At 38.1% G+C, this 14,498-nt stretch overlaps 1 protein-coding gene across 12 annotated transcripts in view; it reads left to right on the forward strand.

The window, feature by feature from the left end:
* USP37 (ubiquitin specific peptidase 37) overlaps positions 1 to 14,498 on the forward strand; it is a 90,504-nt gene that overhangs the window by 28,752 nt on the left and 47,254 nt on the right. For 11 of the 12 annotated variants that reach the window (XM_065930575.1, XM_065930574.1, XM_065930577.1 and 8 more), the window contains 3 exons: positions 3,502 to 3,599; positions 5,591 to 5,675; positions 13,460 to 13,621. In XM_065930575.1, the coding sequence (XP_065786647.1) occupies positions 3,502 to 3,599; positions 5,591 to 5,675; positions 13,460 to 13,621 (345 nt within the window). The remainder of the gene's footprint in view (positions 1 to 3,501; positions 3,600 to 5,590; positions 5,676 to 13,459; positions 13,622 to 14,498) is intronic. The other variant, XM_065930585.1, reaches the window with a different exon arrangement.

Here is a 14,498-nt window from a genome sequence, read left to right on the forward strand (position 1 = left end):
TACCCAGTATGCTATTGGAGATCAGTGGAGAAATAACTCCAGAAAGAATGAAGGGATGGAGCCAAAGCAAAAACAACACACAGTTGTGGATGGGACTGGTGATAGAAGCAAGGTTCGATGCTGTAAAGAGCAGTATTGCATAGGAACCTGGAATGTTAGGTCCATGAATCAAGGCAAATTGGAAGTGGTCAGACAGTAGATGACAAGAGTGAACATCAACATTCTTGGAATCAGTGAACAAAGATGGACTGAAATGGGTAAATTTAACTCAGATGACCATTGTATCTACTACTGTGGGCAGGAATCCCTTAGAAGAAATGGGGTAGCCATCATAGTCAACAAGAGAATCCGAAATGCAGTACTTAGATGCAATCTCAAAAACAACAGAATGATCTCTGTTCGTTTCCAAGGCAAACCATTCAGTATCACGGTAATCCAAGCCCATGCCCTGACGAGTAATGCTGAAGAAGCTGAACAGTTCTATGAAGACCTACAAGACCTTCTAGAACTAACACCCAAAAAAGATGTCCTTTTCATTATAGGGGACTGGAATGCAAAAGTAGGAAGTCAAGAAACGCCTGGAGTAACAGGCAAATTTGGCCTTGGAGTATAGAGTGAAGCAGGGCAAAGGCTAATTAGAGTTCTGTCAAGAGAACGCACTGGTTACAGCAAACACCCTCTTCCAACAACTCAAGAGAAGACTCTACACACTGACATCACCAGATGGCCTACACCGAAATCAGATTGATTGTATTCTTTGCAGCCAAAGATGGAGAAGCTCTATACAGTCAGCAAAAACAAGACCGGGAGCTGACTATGACTCAGATCATGAACTCCTTATTGCCAAATTCAGACTTAAATTGAAGAAAGTAGGGAAAACCACTAGACCATTCAGGTATGACCTAAATCAAATCCGTTATGACTATACAGGGGAAGTGAGAAATAGATTTAAGGGACTAGATCTGATAGACAATGTGCCTGATGAACTATGGACGGAAGTTCATGACATTGTATAGGAGACAGGAATCAAGACCATGCCCAAGAAAAAGAAATGCAAAAAAGCAAAATGGCTGTCTGAGGAAGCCTTGCAAATAGTTGTGAAAAGAAGGGAAGCGAAAAGCAAAGGAGAAAAGAAAAGATATACCCATTTAAATGCAAAGTTCCAAAGAATAGCCAGGAGAGATAAGAAAGCCTTCCTCAGCGATCAATGCAAAGAAACAGAGGAAAACAATAGAATGGGAAAGACTAGAGATCTCTTCAAAAAAATTAGAGATACCAAGAGAACATTTTATGCAAAGATGGGCTCTGTAAAGGACAGAAATGGTAGGGACCTAATAGAAGCAGAAGATATTAAGAAGAGGTGGCAAGAATACACAGAAAAACTGTACAAAAAAGATCTTCACGACCCAGATAATCAGTATGATCACTCACCTAGAGCCAGACATCCTGGAATGTGAAGTCAAGTGGGCCTTAGGAAGCATCACTATGAACAAATCCAGTGGAGGTGATGGAATTCAAGTTGAACTGTTTAAAATCCTGAAAGATGATGCTGTGAAAGTGCTTCACTCAATATGCCAGCAAATTTGGGAAACTAAGCAGTGGCCACAGGACTGGAAAAGGTCAGTTTTCATTCCAATCCCAAAGAAAGTCAATGCCAAAGAATGCTCAAACTACTGCACAATTGCACTCATCTCACACGCTAGTAAAGTAATGCTTAAAATTCTCCAAACCAGGCTTCAGCAATGCATGAACCGTGAGCTTCCAGATGTTAAAGCTGGTTTTAGAAAAGGCAGAGGAACCAGAGATCAAATTGCCAACATCCACTGGATCATTGAAAAAGCAAGAGAGCTGCAGAAAAACATCTATGTCTGCTTTATTGACTATGCCACAGCCTTTGTGTGGAAAATTCTGACAGAGTTGGGAATACCAGACCACCTAACCTGCCTCCTGAGAAATCTGTGTGCAGGTCAGGAAGAAACAGTTAGAGCTGGACATGAAACAACAGACTGGTTCCAAATAGGAAAAGTAGTATGTCAAGGCTGTATATTGTCACCCTGCTTATTTAACTTCTATGCAGAGTAGATCATGAGAAATGCTGGGCTGGAGGAAGCACAAGCTGGAATCAAGATTGCCAGGAGAAATACAAATAACCTCAGATATGCAGATGACACCACCCTTATGGTAGAAAGTAAAGAAAAATTAAAGAGCCTCTTGATGAGAATGAAAGAGGCGAATGAAAATGTTGGCTTAAAGCTCAACATTCAGAAAACTAAGATCATGGCATCCGGTCCCATCACTTCACGGCAAATAGATGGGGAACCAGTGGCTGACTTTGTTTTTCTGGGCTCCAAAATCACTGCAGATGGTGATTGCAGCCATGAAATTAAAAGACGCTTACTCCTTGGAAGGAAAGTTATGACCAACCCAGATAGCATATTAAGAAGCGGAGATATTGCTTTGTCAACAAAGGTCCATCTAGTCAAGGCTATGGTTTTTCCAGTGGTCATGTATGGGTGTGAGAGTTGGACTGTAAAAAAAGCTGAGCACAGAAGAATTGATGCTTTTGAACTGTGGTGTTGGAGAAGACTCTTGAGAATCCCTTGGACTTCAAGGAGATCCAACCAGTCCATCCTAAAGGAGATCCGTCCTGGCTGTTCATTGGAAGGACTGATGTTGAAGCTGCAACTCCAAAACTTTGGCCACCTGAGGCGAAGAGCTGACTCATTGGAAAAGACCCTGATGCTGGGAAAGATTGAGGGCAGGAGGAGAAGGGGAGACAGAGGATGAGATGGTTGGATGTCATCACCAACACAATGGACGTGGGTTTGGGTGGACTCTGGGAGTTGGTGATGGACAGGGAGGCCTGGCGTGCTGCAGTTTATGGGGTTGCAAAGAGTCCAACACAACTGAGCGACTGAACTGAAGAGATAGGGGAAAGGGGCTTAAGAAATTTTTAACTTTGTGTTCATGAACTTAAAGTAGTTTAGTCACTATGAATTGAAATGTTGACATTTAGTAAATAACATTTCAAATTACATAAACTATAAGAACATTTTGGATTTTGTTTACTTTTAGAGCTATTCATTATTAAGCTCAAATGGTTTGCTTCTTTTTATTATTTTCAATTTTTTAATTTTAATCTTTTCATCTTAGTTCTTAATTGGTTCTTTTGCTCTTAGTAGCTGAATCATTTCATCTGGGCTTGCTTTTGGCAAAGAAAACCTGTATATTCTTGCTGTCTCTGGTTTGACTTTTTTTATAAAGGAACTGCTCCTTCATTTTTGCCTGATTACCAGGGTTTTGGATTGGATTGACTTTTGACTAGGTAATGAAAAGCTTATTTTTTTGATTCTCATTTGCATAAGGCTTTAACACCTTGTAGTGTAACTTCCAAGCACATCAGTTAATTCAGCGATTGAAATGTAAATTCTAATGACAACTATTTAAAATTAAGAATTATATCTTTATACATATATGTTTGAATTAAATTATTAACTATAGGAACAACAAGGCTATGACAGATCCCTCAAGAAAGTATTTAACCAGCAGTAGAGAGAAGCAACTGAGTTTGAAACAGTCAGAAGAGAATAGGACATCAGGTAAGTATTTGGTCTTTGCATAATATACTTGTTTATGATATGATATATTGTACTAGACTAGAAATAGAAATGTAAACTGGGGCATGTTTCTCACATATTTAAGAACACTGGGTAAATTTTGGACTAGTTATCGGGTGCCAGTTTATATCCTGTTTTTGCTGTTTAGTCGCTCAGTTGTGTTCAACTCTTTGTGACCCCATGGACTGTAGTCCACCAGGCTCCTCTGTCCGTGGGATTTCCCAGGCAGAAATACTGGAGTTGGTTACCATTTCCTTCTCCAGGGGATCTTCCCAACCCAGGGATCACACCCATGTCCCCTGCGTGGCAGGTGGATATTTTACTACTGAGCCACCTGGGAAGCCCTAATTTGTATCCTAGTACTTGGCTAAACTATTTTTTAAAATATTAGAGCTATAAGGGAATTTTTATTTTACTTAACGAGGAATTTAAGCTTTACATCTGCCTATTCAACTACCTAGAATTAAGTTCTTTCATTATCAAAGTACCTGGACCATGGATTGAATCCAAAGAGTTAAAGTTATTGACATTAAATTATCGGTGTTGCTGGTTATTAGAAGTTCCAGAAGATCTTATTATTATCACATAAAACAGTTGTATAAGCTCACCTCGTTTTTAACAAAAACTAAAAATTGTCCCTGAAGTTTTATTGCTGCTTCCTATACTTAGCATAACTCTGGTCCTCTGAACTTCTTAGAGACTCATGTATCTAGTATTGATTTGAATATTGTGTTTAACTTGGAATTGAAGAAAGCTAAAATATGGCATGATTTTGGTAATTTGGGAGTTTGAGAGAATTCATTTCATCTGGACACTAGAAACAGTCTCCTTTAGGGGTTCAGACTTATATATAAATTGGACTCTGACAGAAAGAGAAAGCTCTAATATAATTCTCACCTTTGAAGTAATAATTCATTATATAAATGCTGTTTTTTGGTTTTCAGCTTTTACAATCAACCTGTATTAGAAAGGACTTCCCTGGGTAGCTCAGACAGTAAAGCATCTGCCTACAGTGCAAGAGACCCGGGTTCAGCCCCTAGGTCGGGAAGATCCCCTGGAGAAGGCAATGGCAACCCACTCCAGTACTCTTGCCTGGAAAATCCCATGGATGGAGGAGTGTGGTAGGCTACAGTCCATGGGGTTGCAAAGAGTCAGACGCAACCGAGCGACGTCACTTTCACTTTCACCATAGTTAGAAAACAGAATACTTAAAGATGTATTAATACTTAATAGATGTATTAATACTGTTGAAGTTATGGTACATCTTACAGGTGTTGATGTGGAAGAGGAGAGAGAGGAAAGTATAAGGGGTCAAGTGGTAAAAATTTTCATGGAACAAAATGTGGAGAGTTTAAGTATGTTAACTTTGCAAAGTTAATCAATAGAACTCAAATAACACAACTGATGGGGAGTTCCCGAGCAATCCAATGGTCAGGACTTGGTGCTTTCACTGCTATTAGCTGGAGTTCAATCCCTGGTCGAGGAACTAAGATCCCACAAGCCACATAACGCAGCCAAAAAATAAATAAAATAATAAAATAACACAACTGATAATTGGTTTGGAGAGAAGAGTAGAGTAGAGGTGGTATAAATGAGAAATTATTTCTAATTTTTCTTGAGGGAGCCAGCTGATGCTGTTTAAAATTAATAAACTGAGAAATTATACAAACACCTAATGTTATGGAGGAAATCAGAGAAACTGAGTTTCAAAAAATGGTTAGAAATTGGAAGAAAAATTTGTGGAGCTTTAGGGCTAGAGAGTATTCTTTTGTAACCTCTTACAAACTTTTTCACAGTATTTTGATCTTCAGACATGAATGATCTTCAAACATGCATATGTATGTATTACTTTGATGAAAAGAAAGGGGAAAATAGAGTTAAATATAAACAAGCCCAATGTAATTTTATTATTAAATGAACTTGAATGATTGATTTAGGAATTAAATTTTTCCTGTGTCTGTTCATTTTTTTAGGGCTTCTACCTTTGCAGTCGTCATCTTTTTATGGTAGCAGATCTGCAGCCAAGGACTATTCTCCTGGCAGCACTAACCTAGACAGGTATGCGTTGGCTATATGCCTTGTGAAGAACTTGAAGAGCTTTCTTCAGAATATTAAATGATGGGAGGGTCTATGTGTTGTGCTCTACATGAATATACTGATTTAACAACATAGATGAAAATTTACAGATTCATGACATTTTAGTTACAGGGTACTCTAGAAGTGTTTTAGTTCAAACTATTACTTTTTATGTTCTTCAACACATGTATAAACCTGATGTCTAGGAAGACTAGTACTGAGGACACAGGTTTGACTGGCAGTGTGATCAGATTTTGACCAGTGTATTTTCCATCCTCCCAAGTAAAGTAATTCTCCACTGAGACATTCTTAAATTGTCTTTATTGTTTGTTAAGCTACTTACCAGAATTTAAGGTGTTTTCCTAAAAAGGCAAAAAGTTTCACCTTAGTATCTTTTACTGGAAAAGGCTAGTCAGAAATGTAATTGGTGATTCTAGAGCTACAGCTCAGATGGTAAAGAATCTGCCTGCAATACAGGAGACCCGGGTTTGATCCCTGGGTCAGGAAGGTCCCCTAGAGAAGGAAATGGCAACCCATTCCAGTGTTCTTGCCTGGAGAATTCCATGGACAGAGAAGCCTAGAGAGCTACAACGTGTGGAGTCGCAGAGTCGGACACAGCTGAGTGACTGACTCAGAGATTTCGGTTAAATTTTTGAGGTTTATTGAGTATGAATATGTAAGACAACTGCTAAGCACTTGTCAAAGAGATGTGTTCATAGAATACCACACAGAAGGGCAGTTGTAAAAAGTGAGAGTAGTAGTATAAATAGATATGCTACTATAGAGCATAATGACCAGTCATGGATAATGACCAGTTAAGCCATATTTTATTTTTTGCTAGAATTTAATTCAAAGTGGTAAAAACATCTAGATTATTTGTGTTAAATGATTAAGGTGAGTTAAAGAATCTGATATTATATATTTAGATATACTCAGCCTTGGGTGGAATCTGTCAGTCACTTTATGACTGCAGTTGTTAACTCTTTGAATTTAAGAGAGGAAGCTTAATATATTTCTGCTTATTAGAAGAATCTTAAAGGAATCCAAGTTGAAAAAAAACTAAATTTGGTTTTCAACTGTTTAAATACAATACAGATTTCTTTTCAAAATAATAGAATGAGCATATTCATTGCACATAGGAATTATTGAAGAAATAAAAATTTCTTTTAATACAAAGCTGCCTTCAGATAAGATGAAAATTTTCAGACCGGTAAGAAAAATAATGCTGAGTAAAGGCTGAAACCATAAAGCAGGTATAAAACTCAAACTGGAGTCAAGTATTTAGGGCTGGATCTTCAAAACCAGCATGAGATTAGAAACTGAACATGACCCCCAATCAGAACTTGATTTCTTATCTGAAGATACATGAAGCTGGATATCTCGAACTGCCCTCTGTGCTAGTAAGTAAGTGTTAGTCGCTCATTTGTGCCTGACTCTTTGCAACCCCATGGACTGCAGCCCACCAGGCTCCCCCGTCCATGAGATTCTGCAGGCAAGGATACTGGAGTGGGTTGCCATTTCCCTCTCCACTGTGCTAGTAAACCAAGCCCAAACACTTCTATCTAACTGCCTGCGTTTGGAACCTTAAATATGCTGCTTACCTAATGCTCCCTCTATTTGTGCTGTCACTTCAGTTGTGTTCAACTCTTTGCAACCCTATGGACTGTAGCCTACCAGGCTCCTTTCTCCATAGGATTTTCCCAGCAAAAATGCTGGAATGGGTTGTCATTCCCTCCTTCAGGAGCTCTTCCCAACCCAGGGATCGAACTCACGTCTCTTGCATTGCAGGCAGTTTCTTTACCACTGAGCCACTGGGGAAGCCTGATCAGAAAGCAAATACCCAGAAATGGGGTTTCCAGTGATTGGTATCTGCTTTAATGTTCCCTATGTAGGGGCAAAAATTCTGAACCCCTGATATAAAGTCCTATGCAGATTACAGGTCCAGACTGAGACAGCTACTAAACAAGCAGACATGCATGATCATGGGATGTAGCATAGAGAGGAGATAGTAAATGTAAATGAATTTTATTTAAAAAGGTTTACAGAAAATCTATTTCAAAATTCATTAAAAGTCTATGAATTTATTAAAAAGAGATTTATGTAGGGCTTCTTGGTCTACCCTCCATTTTTTTTTTAACTCTCTATATCTTAATAGCATTTTGGAGGAAAAAAAATAGACTAAGGAGAATAAAGGAAGGGAATTTGTCAAAGAAATACTGGCTGAAAATGATGGAAGTCCACATTGAAAAACCTCAACAAATGCCAAACAGCAGATATGTATTTTTTAAATCTACCTTGTAGAAGATGATGGGTAAAGAAATTTTTAAAAGCTGCCAGAAACAAAAATATCATCTAGAAAATGAAAACAGACTGACATTAGCAACAGTAGGAACAGATGATATCAAAGAATTACACATCCAGTTAAATTTTAATTCAAGAGTGCAAGGACAGAATTTATTTAGCAAGAAGAAAAGTGAACAAAGGAAGGAGTAGAAGTAAGAAAAATCAGTGAGCAAAAGAATTTTTAAGCATATTAAAAAATTAAGTACCTTTAAAATTTATTCTTTTGTAGAAGTAATAAGGGCATATGGTATAAACTTCAGAAGTTACAGAGTGCATGCAGTGAAAAGTAAACCTCTCCTAACTCCTACTTGTTCATTTTCTTTCAGGAGGCAACTGCTATTACTAATATCTTTCCAGACTTATTATGCATCTAAATACATTTTGATAGTTTTTATAAACATAATAGGGTTGAAAACAAAAAATTAACAGAATATTATACCAATAAGAGGTTAAAATAAATGAGTGGAGAAGAGTATGGGAAATTAAAACATTTTAAGTTCCTTATTTTGTTTGAGAGGAGGCCACAGTTAACTTTGTTCAGTCTATCATTTGTGTCCAACTCTTTGCAGCCCCTGTGGACTTCCGCACACCAGGCCTCCCTATCCCTCAACATCTGCTCAAACTCATGTCCATTGAGTCAGTGATACCATCCCACCATCTTGTCTTCTGTCACCCCCACCTCCTCCTGCCTTCAATCTTTCTCAACATCAGGGTCTTTTCTAATGAGTCAGCTCTTTGTCTCAGGTGGCCAAAATATTTGAGTTTAAGCATCAGTCCTTCCAATGAATATTCAGAATTGGTTTTCCTGTAAAAGTCATAGCTTTGATGACACCGACCTTTTCAGCAAAGTAATGTCTCTGCTTTTTAATATGCTCTCTACGTTGGTTGGTCATACCTTTTCTTCTAAGGATCAAGCGTCTTTTTTAATTTCATGGCTGCATTCAGCATGTGCAGTGATTTTGGAGCCCAAGAAAATAAAGTCTGTCACAGTTTCCATTGTTTCCCCATCTATTTCCCGTGAGGTGATGGGACTGAATGCCATGATCTTAGTTTTTTGAATGCTGAGTTTTAAGCCACTTTTTCACTCTTCTCTTTCACCTTTATAAAGAGGCTCTTTAGTTCCCCTTCACTTTCTGCCATAAGGGTGGTGTCATTTGCATATCTGAGGTTATTGATATTTCTCCTGGCAATCTTGATTCCAGCTTGTGCTTCATCCAGCCCAGCATTTCGCATGATGTACTCTGCATAGAAGTTAAATAAGCAGGGTGACAATATACAGCCTTGATGTACTCCTTTCCCAATTTGGAACCAGTCTGTTGTTCCATGTCCAGTTCTAACTGTTGCTTCTTGACCTGCATACAGATTTCTCAGGAGGCAGGTAAAGTGGTCTGGTATTCCCATCTCTTGAAGAATTTTCCACAGTTTGTTGTGATCTACACAGTCAGAGTCTTTGGCAACATCAGTAAAGCAGAAGTAGATGTTTTTTTGGAGCTCTCTTGCTTTTTCGATAATTCGGTGGATGTGGCAGTTTGATCTGTTTCTTCTACTTTTTCTACATCCACCTTGAACATCTGGAAGTTCTAGGGTCACGTACTGTTGAAGCCTGACTTGTAGAACTTTAAGGATTACTTTGCTAGCATGTGAAATAAGTCCAGTTGTGCAGTAGTTTGAGCATTCTTTGGCATTGCTCTTCTTTGGGATTTTAATGAAAACTGACCTTTTCCAGTCCTGTGGCCACTGCTGAGTTTTCCAAATTTGCTGGCATATTGAGTGCAGCACTTCCACAGCATCATCTTTTAGGATTTGAATTAGCTCAGCTGGAATTCCATCACCTCCACTTGCTTTGTTTGTAGCAATGCTTCCTAAAGGCCATTTGATTTCACATTCCAAGATGTCTGGCTCTAGGTGAGAGATCACACCATCATGGTTATCTGGGTCATGAAGATCTTTTTTGTATAGTTCTTCTGTGTATTCTTGCCACTTCTTCTTAGTATCTTCTGCTTCGGTTAGGTCCCTACATTTTCTGTCCTTTACTATGCCCATCTTTGTGTGAAATGTTCCCTTAGTATATCTTTAATTTTCTTGAAGAGATCTCTAGTCTTTCCCATTCTGTTGTTTTTCTCTATTTCTTTGCATTGTTCACTTGGGAAGGCTTTCTTATCTCTCCTTACTATTCTTTGGAACTCTATATTCAGATGGATATATCTTTCCTTTTCTCCTTTGCCTTTTGCTTCTCTTTTTTTATCAGCTGTGTGTAAGGCTTCCTCAGACAACCATTTTGCCTTTTTGCATTGCTTTTCTTGGGGATGGTTTTAATCACCACCTCGTGTACAATGTCATGAACCTCCGTCCTTGTTCTTCACTGATTCATGTCCAATGTCTTGAGATGCAGTGTTTCATAGTTTGTCCATGTTCTTGGTTGTTTCAGGAAGGAGGAAACTTCTTTGTTTCCTCCTTCAGGCACTTTGTCCATCAGATCTAATCCCTGGAATCTATTTGTCATTTCCGCTGTATAGTCGTAAGGGATTTGATTTAGGTTATACCTGAATGATCTAGTGGTTTTCCCTATTTTCATCAATTTAAGTCTGAATTTGGCAATAACGAGATCATGATCTGAGCCACTCATCTCCCAGTCTTGTCTTGCTGACTGTATAGAGCTTCTCCATCTTCGGCTGCAAAGAATATAATCAATCTGATTTCAGTATTGATCATCTGGTGGTGTCCATGTGTAGAGTCGTGTCTTTGTGTTGTTGGGAGAGGATGTTTCCTATGACCAGTGCCTTCTCTTGGCAAAACTCTGTTAGACTTTGCCCTGCTTCATTTTGTACTCCAAGGCCAAACTTGCCTGTTACTCCAGGTATCTTTTGACTTCCTGCTTTGGCTTTTCAGTCCCCTATGATGAAAAGGACATTTTTGGTGTTAACTTAGACATATTAAAAAGTTAAAGATGACTTCCGCTTCTGTCCAAGATGAACTGACAAGGACCACATTATCCTCCTTCCTGAAACAACCAAGAACATGGACAAACTATGAAACACTGCATCTCAAGACATTGGACATGAATCAGTGAAGGACAGTGATCCCTGAGAGATGGGAAACAAATTAACCTTATGACTATGTTAGCCTGCTTACTAGTGCAAGTTTCTAGGTTGACACACAAGGAGGGGGAACCAGGCAGAGCCAATCCTGTACGCTTCCTGAGTTGAGGAAGCGGAGCTAGGAATCTGGGGAATACAAGGTGGCTAGAATTCACAGAGCAGAGTACCAGAAGGGAAAGCTACACAAAGAAGGAATTGTAGAGATCTACAGAGTCCCCCTTGAGTATTCATTTTGAGTGCTGAGCAGCATGTGCAGGTGAGGAGACTGGTCAAGACCAGGGAAAGAAGCACCCTAAAGGATCTAAGTGGATGATCCTTAGAGTGTACATACAGCCAGGCATGGTTTCTGTTCCTAGTGGCAGTTTGAATACCTGCAAAAAGACTTGCCTCATTAATGAGGAAAAACTGTCCCTAGACGAATGCTGCTCTGCTCCCAGATAACAAACTTTAACTGCAACATTTGTGCTGTTTCTGGGTAACTTAACCACATCCCAGAACAAAATTTAAAAATGTTTATAGAAATTAAAAGTATCCAATATCCCACAAGATAAAATTCACAGTATCTGGCATCCAAAAAAATATTATGAAGTGTACAAAGAAACAGAAAAAAGCAACTCATAAGGAAGAGAACAATTAATAAATACTGACTCAGAAATTACACATATGGTAGAATTAGTAGACCAAGGGTAATAGGTTATTAACCTAAATTAGTAATGACAGTAAATATAAATACACTAAATGTTTCAGTAAAAGACTGGATTTTAAAGGAAAAATAAAAATAATCTATATGCTATTTAAAAGATACCTGCAGTATAAGGATGGAGAAATGTTGAAAGCAAAAGGATGAAAATATATGTTTGCCTTGTCCAAACTACAGTGTGTGGGAGTACATAGTAAGGAATAAAGCTGATAGAAAGCTAATGATAACTTCAGGGTTGTGATTGGAAAGGGCCACTTGGAGATTTTTTACATCAATGGTTTTTACTTACGTGTTTGCTTTATAAAAATATGTTAAGCTCCACACTTTATTTTTAATAAGTTTTTTTAGAACAGTTTTATATTTATAGGAAAGTTGAATAGAAGGTATAGTTTGCCTCATATCCCCCATCCTCACACATGAAACTTTCCTCACTATTGACACCCTGTACAACAGTGTTACACATCGAACTTTTATATACTTTTCTATTCTATTTCACAATTTTTTTTTTTAAGTAAAAAACTAAACAGTGGCTAACAGATGTCCTTGGCACATAGTAAGTTGTTTGAGGACAGTTGATTTTTCCTTATAAAAAAGTGTATCATATTCCTGCTTTATAGGATGCAAAAAGTAAATGTCCAGGCAGATTAAAGACCTGAATAGGAGGGAAAACAAGATTTTAAATTTTTAAAAGAATATAGGAAAACATTTTTCTGACCTTACTTTATAGAATGATTCCTAAGTCAGAAATTGAAACCATAAAGACAGATTGATATGTTCGACTTAGGTAATAAGGAGGAAATTATAAAATAACAATGAAATCATGTTCCATTCATTAGAGGGATAATATTGTAACAGAAATGGCACCCCAGTCCAGTACTCTTGCCTGGAAAATCCCATGGATGGAGGAGCCTGGTAGGCTGCAGTCCATGGGGTCGCGAAGAGTCGGACATGACTGAGCGACTTCACTTTCACTTTTCACTTTTATGCATTGGAGAAGGAAATGGCAACCAACTCCAGTGTTCTTGCCTGGAGAATCCCAGGGATGGGGTCGCACAGAGTCGGACACGACTGAAGTGACTTAGCAGCTTAGCAGCTTTGTAATGGAGACTATGTGAAAAGGGGAAATTCTCTATGGGTGGAAATATAAATTGGTACAGCATTTTTGGGAAACAATCATTGGCTAAGAAAATTGAAAATATTCCTAACATTTTCACTGCTAAGCATATAAATTAGAGTAAGTTCTCAAGGAGATTGTGTACGAATTTGTTGCGTAATAGTGAAAAGAATTCACTGTCTAAAGGTTTTCAAGATTAGGTAAACTGATGTATGATAGCCATCAAGTGGATAAAAGTGAATAAAGAAGTAAAACTATGTTTTTTCTCAAGCCCTTAACTTGGCTTATTTTGATTGTACATTACCATACTATTTGCCTCTTCAGCTCCCTGTCACCAGATTTGCTAATTTACATTTGTGAAAAATTTTTTTCCCAAGTGATCATTAAAACTGATATTTCCTCAAATTTAGGATATTTTTTCCCCATAGACATTGACTTCTCTGAATCTAGTAGGGAAAGAAAGCAGCATTCAAATTTGTTTTGTTTCTTCGTTATTTTTTCTTTTTCATAGGACTAATATTTCAAGCCAAACTCCGTCTGCCAAAAGAAGTTTGGGATTTCTTCCTCAGCCAGCTCCTCTTTCTGTTAAAAAACTGAGGTGTAACCAGGATTACACTGGCTGGAACAAGCCAAGAGTGCCCCTTTCCTCTTACCAACAGCAGCAACTGCAAGGGTAGGTAAATTATTTTATTTTGCTTTCTTTTTATAAAGTGATTCAACTGAAGTATGTTTTACTTGGTATGTGTGCATGCTAAATCGCTTCAGTCATGTCCGACTCTTTGTGTCCCCGTGGACTGTAGCCCACCAGGATCCTTTGTCCGTGGGGATTCTCCAGGCAAGAATACTGGAGTGGGTTACCATGCCCTCCTCCAGGGGATCTTCCCAACCCAGAGATCAAACCCAGATCTCTTACATCTCCTGTATTGGCAGACCAGTTCTTTATCACTAGCACCACCTAGGAAGTCCTTTTACTTGGTATACAAGATGATTAAAAGAGTTATTAATTATAGTTCTCAAATATTTTTCACTTATTAAAGATTTATCATGTCCATAAAGTTCAGTTCATTATCTGGTCTCTAATTTTTGGACCTTGAAAACAAAATCACGTGTGTGTGTTTCTGTGTAAATGTATATATATATAAAAAACATCATAAAGCAGAAAATGTGTGCTCTTAAATCTCATATACTTCATCCATCTCTGTAGATACTTCAGTATTAATCTTTCCCAGCCCCTTCATGCTTATATTTTTATTAACCATACAAAAATGAGATCATGGTATAATAGCTATAATAATAGTATCAATCATAGCTGAAGTGTTTGTTATGTGCCAGAAACTGTGTTTCAATGAATTTTTTCTTTAAATTCTCACAGTAGATCTCTGAGCTAGATGTATTAAAAAATCTGTTTTTGTAGATTAAGGAATTAAGGCTTGGGCTTCCCTGGTAGCTCAGCTGGCAAAGAATCCACCTGCAATGCAGGAAACCCTAGATCAATTACTGGGTTGGGGAAATTCCCTGGAGAAGGGATAGGCAACCCATTCTAGTATTCT

Source organism: Muntiacus reevesi, chromosome 3, assembly GCF_963930625.1.
Source record: "Muntiacus reevesi chromosome 3, mMunRee1.1, whole genome shotgun sequence".
Classification (NCBI taxonomy): domain Eukaryota; kingdom Metazoa; phylum Chordata; class Mammalia; order Artiodactyla; family Cervidae; genus Muntiacus; species Muntiacus reevesi.